Source organism: Poecilia formosa, unplaced genomic scaffold (assembly GCF_000485575.1).
Source record: "Poecilia formosa unplaced genomic scaffold, Poecilia_formosa-5.1.2 Scaffold394, whole genome shotgun sequence".
Classification (NCBI taxonomy): domain Eukaryota; kingdom Metazoa; phylum Chordata; class Actinopteri; order Cyprinodontiformes; family Poeciliidae; genus Poecilia; species Poecilia formosa.
The window spans coordinates 213,811-220,082 of record NW_006800333.1 but is presented as its reverse complement, the minus strand read 5'-3'; the positions used below and the strand labels follow the sequence as shown (position 1 = coordinate 220,082).

The 6,272-nt window shown below is 39.8% G+C and overlaps 1 protein-coding gene across 1 annotated transcript in view; it reads right to left on the bottom strand.

The window, feature by feature from the left end:
- Positions 1–2,749: 2,749 nt before the first annotated feature.
- lta (lymphotoxin alpha (TNF superfamily, member 1)) overlaps positions 2,750–6,272 on the bottom strand; it is a 10,025-nt gene continuing 6,502 nt past the window's right edge. The window contains exons 3-6 of the mRNA XM_007576009.2: positions 5,954–5,984; positions 5,838–5,870; positions 5,722–5,754; positions 2,750–3,489 (exon numbers count right to left, since the gene is read on the bottom strand). Coding sequence (XP_007576071.1) covers positions 3,137–3,489; positions 5,722–5,754; positions 5,838–5,870; positions 5,954–5,984 — 450 coding nt within the window. The 3' untranslated portion in view covers positions 2,750–3,136. The remainder of the gene's footprint in view (positions 3,490–5,721; positions 5,755–5,837; positions 5,871–5,953; positions 5,985–6,272) is intronic.

Genomic DNA, 6,272 nt, shown 5'->3' with positions numbered 1-6,272 from the left:
ATCCATCAAACATCACAGAGCTGAGAGGACTCCTCTGTCAATATCACAGACTGTTGTTTATGAAGGTTGAAATGTGGATATTCCTTCCAAACAGCAAAACTTTGCTGTAATCTTTAAAGCGGTCTTGATGTAGTTCCACAGGATTTTTTAGTTTCAGTTATTTTCGTTCCTTGTACCTTCCAGAGGAATGACTTTAGTTTGTTAGTAAAAACAAGAAACGGCTCCTCCTGTCACACGGCGGTGATAACTTTATGAGAAAAGCCGTTTTTAGTTTACACCATCCATCAAGAGCAAAACATCTTCAGAGTCTGGTTCCAAACACCCAGGATGATCTTCTGAAATATTCTTTACACTCTTCAGGTTTTCTGAAGCTTCTTCCAGGTTTTCTGTGGGAACTGGGTTTTGGACTGCTGAAGGACAGAGGAGGAAGCGGAAAACTTCCCTCCTTACCTGGTTGGAACTGAAACCCACCTATTGAGTCTGTTATGCCTGTGATGAATCACAATAAACTGATCCTGAAGATCTGATGACCCAAAGATGAAACGACTCTGGTACGAACCAGAGTCTTGAGCTTAGCTGAGCGTTAAGAACGCAAGAAAATCTGATGTGAGCAGTGAGAAAACCTGAGGAACCGATGAAAGGTTTTAAAATATGACTGGATCACAGGATCCAAGTGTGGTACAGATCCTGATGAAACCTGGCACTTTAAATGAAGACTTACAGAAAATGGTCCCTGAAGAAATCACTGCAGCTGTCGGTTTCAGCTGCCAACTTTACATCTACTCTCCAAATTTCCAATTATTAAAACACTAATGTGACTCATGGATGGATTTTACTTAATCAGGTGTAAGTGGATTATTTTAGTCCAACACAAAAGCTTTTCAAATTTATTTTAGCATTCTGTCTGAGGAGCCGTTTCTGACTGAATCTGGGAATTTTTTTTTCTCATGAGGAATTTTCCTAAAATAGCCCAAAACTTCAGGAGTTAATGAGTGTTGAGGTCAGGCATCACGACATCTGAAAACAATTACCCGATTTTTCACGTGTGGATTGTTCACGCCAGATCACTTTTAGACAGAGATAAACATGGAGGGCCTGGCAGTGAGGCTGGAGAGGCCTCATACAGCAGCGTTAGTGTGACCAGCCGCTCGCTGCGTTTCTGTCGAAGTGTTAACCTGCTGGAGGAAGCTGACAGATGCTGCACCAAATGTGTGGCTTCCTGTTTTGCAGCTGCTGCTTGACGCATCTTGTAAATAAATACCTTTGAGGTTTCAGTCCATGTCTGTTTGCATTATCACCTTCAGACCCAAAACATCACTGAAGAACTTACTGACAGCATATACAATATTTACATTTATTTATGTCTTTCTTTATTATTCTTTTAACTTGTAAATGTCTCCTTAGGCTATAACTTAAAAACGATTAGTTTGTGTTTACGGAATACGCGTGTGGGCTTTTGTTTCGATGAATTTGGTGGGAAGTGGCGCCACCATGTGGTCAAATCGCAGCTGGTCACTTAAGACAATATTAAAAGTTTATCTAAAGTTTACTTACACACTGGAACACATCTTCATTGTTTGATAAAAAGTCGTGTTTTAGCTCCATCTGAGGATGATGACGTCATCAGAGGAGGTGAAGCAGGAATCCAGATTAGAGTTAAAATCATTGATTATTGTCAGCAATCATTACCTCCAAAGAGAAGCTGGAATGAGGAGGACAGGGCTTTTACAATGAACCACTTCAGGTCAGGAGTAGTGGCTGCAGCCACTGAATATTTTCCATCTTTGACCATGTTTGGGTTTTTTAAGGTAACAGAAACATCTGATGACCTTCCATCATTTTAACAGATTACAATTCAGACAGCTGAGCACATTTTCAAATTTATGCTCTGAGACTATCGCACAGCTAACTACATTAATAAAAAATGATATATATGTAGATTTCTGTCTGAGTGTCTCTCTGGGCCTGACTCCATGCGTCTCCTGTCCAGGAGCGGCGCGGTGAAACGTTGTGCTCAGGAGGCTTTGGAGCGTCTGAGCCTCTGCTGCTGGGTTTTACAGGATCAGGAAACTTCTCTGATCACTTCAACTGGAGAAATGTTCCCTGATTTCCAAACTTTGGCTGGTGCTGGTAATTCCAGTAGAGACTGGATTCATCCCCCAGATCAACTCATAAACCCGGAGACATTTGATCTTTTACTTCCATTGCTTCCATAAAGTTACTGGGGTTTTGTTACCTCTCACAAAGGTTACAGGTATTCATCTTGATGTGTGAAGGCATGATGTGGGTTCTCTTTTCAACTTGTTGAATATTTGCTAAACTGAATGAAAATAAAACGCTAATATATTATTTTCATTTTAAAAGTTGACAGGTAAAAATATGAAAATATGAAATGATGGGATTTCTTCCAGTCAAAAAGACGGACAACAAAACCATCTAGTGTTACATCAGGAGACAAAACCAAAGCATTGTCAGTCAGAATTTGGTGTAGAAGATAATATTCAGCCTGTTTACAGAAACTTCATGGATTTACTGTAAAAAAAACACAAAAAAATTTTAGAACGTATTTAATGCAAAAAGAAGATCCGTCATCATTTCACACCGAAGGATAATTCAGACTCCAGTTAAATGAGCAGCCGCAGGACTGCAATGCATATTGTTCATAAATATATAAAAACCAATAAGTGAACATAATAACACCTAGAGTAATAAAAAACATGAAATGTTAGACACAAAAACACAATGAGAGTTATAATAAGAATAAATTTTATTAGCTTTCTGGTTTGCTTCGAGACAACCATGATAAAATATTTAATTATAAATTATAAAACACACAGAGAAGTTACAAAATATGAGTGATGAAGGAGGTTTTTTATGGCCCATTCACAGTTTCCATTCATTTAAACTTTCTACTGGCTTCAAACTGAGGATGAACTTCACTAAACCAACAGGACTGAGGAAACGGGCCTGTTGTCCAACGATTAGGAGTAAAATCTGCATTTAAATCTGATGGAGTTAGTGTTCCATGTTGGCCACAGGAGGAATGGAAATACTTCACAAATGTATTTGGGGAAACAAATCAAACCAAATGATTGGGCTGCTCATAAGTTGTAGCGGTCCATTCAGACGTGGCGCGTTAATAGAGCTGGAAAGCTCCCCAGAATGAATCGCTTCTGCTATATTCTCCTGTGATGTTCAGCCTCACGCTGTCGCCTCCGGTCAGAGTCACCATCTTCCCCAACCAGACCCCCCCGACCGTCGCCGACTCGCCTGTCACCAAAATCCTCTCTTCCTTCTTTGCATATTCAGAGGCATTTCTTATCAACATCACAAGGTTGCGAGTGAGGTTCTTCCTGAAGACCACCTGGGCGTAGAAGAAGAAGTGGGAGCGCTCATGGCTGCTGCTGTTGAAGTAGATGCAGTTCTGAAGGAGGCTGAGGGAGCAGGACTCACAGGCCACGTGTGTCGTCCACACGTCTTCACTGAAGTCTACAAAGAAACAAAAAACATCCAAAACTTTTCCTTCAGTCCCACAAGCATTTTAAGTGGGTTTTTTAAAACCTTTGTCAAATGTTTCTGGTTTAGATCCAGATCTAGGACAGGTACCAGAGGGCATTATGGGTAGTTGTTGGTATTATCAGTCAATCAAGTTTATTTGTTTAGCTCCTTTCAGCAACAAGGAAGTTCAAAGTGGTTTACATTGTGAAACCAGTAACAGATATTACATTTTGTCAAGTTCCATCATTAAAATGATCAAAACACATCGAACATGTTGGTCAGTGATCCAGTGATTACTGGTGGGGGTTTAGACTTGTCTTTAAGGGACTCAGTGTTTCTGCTGTTTTGCAGTTTTCTGGAAGTTTGTTCCAGATTTGTGGTGTTCAGAAGCTGAAAGCTGCTTCTCCATGTTTGGTTCTGGTTCTGGGGATGCAGAGCAGAACCAGAACCAGAGGACCTGAGGGGTCAGGAGGGTTGATACAGCAGCAGCAGATCTTTAATGTATTGTGGTGCTAAACCGTTCAGTGATTCATCCTCCTGGTTTCAACCAGGATCACAGGCTGAAAAAACAGGGGAGCGAAGCCCCCACTGAGAGATGATGGCGCCCAACCAGTCAGAATGGAGAGAAAACAGAATATATGGAAATGACTGAAGATTAAATGTGTTTAAGTTGCTAATATGTGTCTGCTTTACAGATCTGTTCACAGGGATGAAAGATGGTCTGTAATGAAAAATGAGATTCTTGAGTTCACTTCGGCTTCCAGCAGAATAAACAGATCTGTTTCATCATGAGCTGCGAGAAATAAAACCCTGAAGAAGCTGAGCCTCCAATTAGAGCCTGATCTCCTCTCTGTCAGCACAGGCTAAACATCAAACTCATGTTTGCTGCTGTGGCTCATAATTATGCCTAAAGTCATTACAGCTCCGCTCAGGTTTGTTGTGGTTGAAGGAAGCCACTTCACACAGGAAGGAGTCGGCATGGTGGGAGGAAGGCGACACGAGTGACTGGAAACATGATGAGGCTGGATCTGACTGGCTCGTCACAGCAACTAACGCTGCAGACTCCTCAGTGACTGGGAGCTAACTTTAACAGCTCCTTTCTTTTTAAATTTACCATCTTAAATGTTGCTGAAATTAAATTCGCTGTCTTCAGATGTTCTTATAAAGGTTACATCTTTTGCTTAAAAGAAATACCAGATCGTACAGTTTCAGGATTGTTGAATTCAGAAGTGAAATCGACTGAAGGTGGAAACAAATTAAGTTTTTATGTAACAGAAGCAGATAAGTTTCAGATTTGGGTTTTGTTGTACCGTTCTCAGAATGACTATGCTTCCCCCTGAACATGTTTGTAAGCAAACATGTAGGCGTCACATCAGCACTTTTCATCAACACAAATAAGGTCAAAGGTCAAGGCTTCAGCAGATGAGGGCTGATTATCTGTTACCTTGTAATTTAATGATGATAACATTTTCCTGAAAGTTAAAATATCCTTTTTGATTTATGAATTCTTATGAATATTTAATCCTTAATACTTATTTAAACAAGATCTGAATTATTGAAGTTTACTTTGATAAAAGACTTGTTACTGCTAACTCGTTACCATAGTAGCACTTATTCTTCAGTCCTACATTCATATGTTTCCCATTAACGTCTTAGTTGATGCTTTGATAAAAGAGGTTTTTGTGTCTTCAGGTGATAAAAGGCTGACTTTGTAACTGCCTTTATGCGGCTCTGAAGGTTCATCAGAGTTCAGCTGTCAGTGTGTTTATTTTACCCTTTCACAGAGTAAAATCAGCTGCTTTGGGTAGAAAACAAAAGGTATTGATTTCACTGCAGAGTAAAACATCATGTTGAGTTAGGAAGTCCTAACTTGCAGTTATTTAGAGGTTTGTTACATAAGAGCACAACAAGTCGTTCATGTGTGTGAATCTCACACAGCTGCTTCGTGGGTTCAGTCCAAACCCTCCATACTATTCTCCATTTGTCTCTGTATGAATACATAAACAGGATGCAGTATGTTGCTAAGAAAACTCTGTGCTGCTTGTTTTAAAGAGTTCACAGCATGAAAAATCAGAAGTTTAACCTGTTAAAGAGCCACAAGCCAAAAAGAGACAATGTGGAGCAAATCCTAAATAAAAGCTTAGAAACTCATAAAACTGATTCCTTTCTTCTGAAAGTGAAAGGGATCATTTGAATGTTAGAAGGAAGTGAAGGTGAACTTACGTCTTTCCAGTTCAATATAGGAAGACGACTTTCCTGAAAAGCAACAAAGAGTTGTTAATTCAGCTTCCTGAATCAGCTTGGTAAATCATTATGGTATGGTAAATGATCCAACATACCAACAAGTCCCTCTGGGGAAAAGCGAGCGCTGACTGAAACGAAAAATCAGATGAAACAAAGTTAGTGGCGTTGATCAGATTTACTCTGAAAGACGATCTGAGTTTCTGGCAGGTACCTGCTGGAGAGTTTTCCTGGGAGCCGCTGGGCTGGAGGGACAAAAGGGTTTAAAGTCAGTGTTTATGGAGTATCCCTCTCTAACGGCTCATTTCATTACTGACAAGATTTAAAAGACTTTCTGTTGTCATTTCATGCTCTGATGAGTTGGTTGGGTTTTCTCTTGAGTTCAAGTTCCTGTTTCTTTATTTGCTTTCTCTTCTGTCCTTCATCGTATTTACTTCCCTATCTATCTATCTATCTATCTATCTATCTATCTATCTATCTATCTATCTATCTATCTATCTATCTATCTATCTATCTATCTATCTATCTATCTA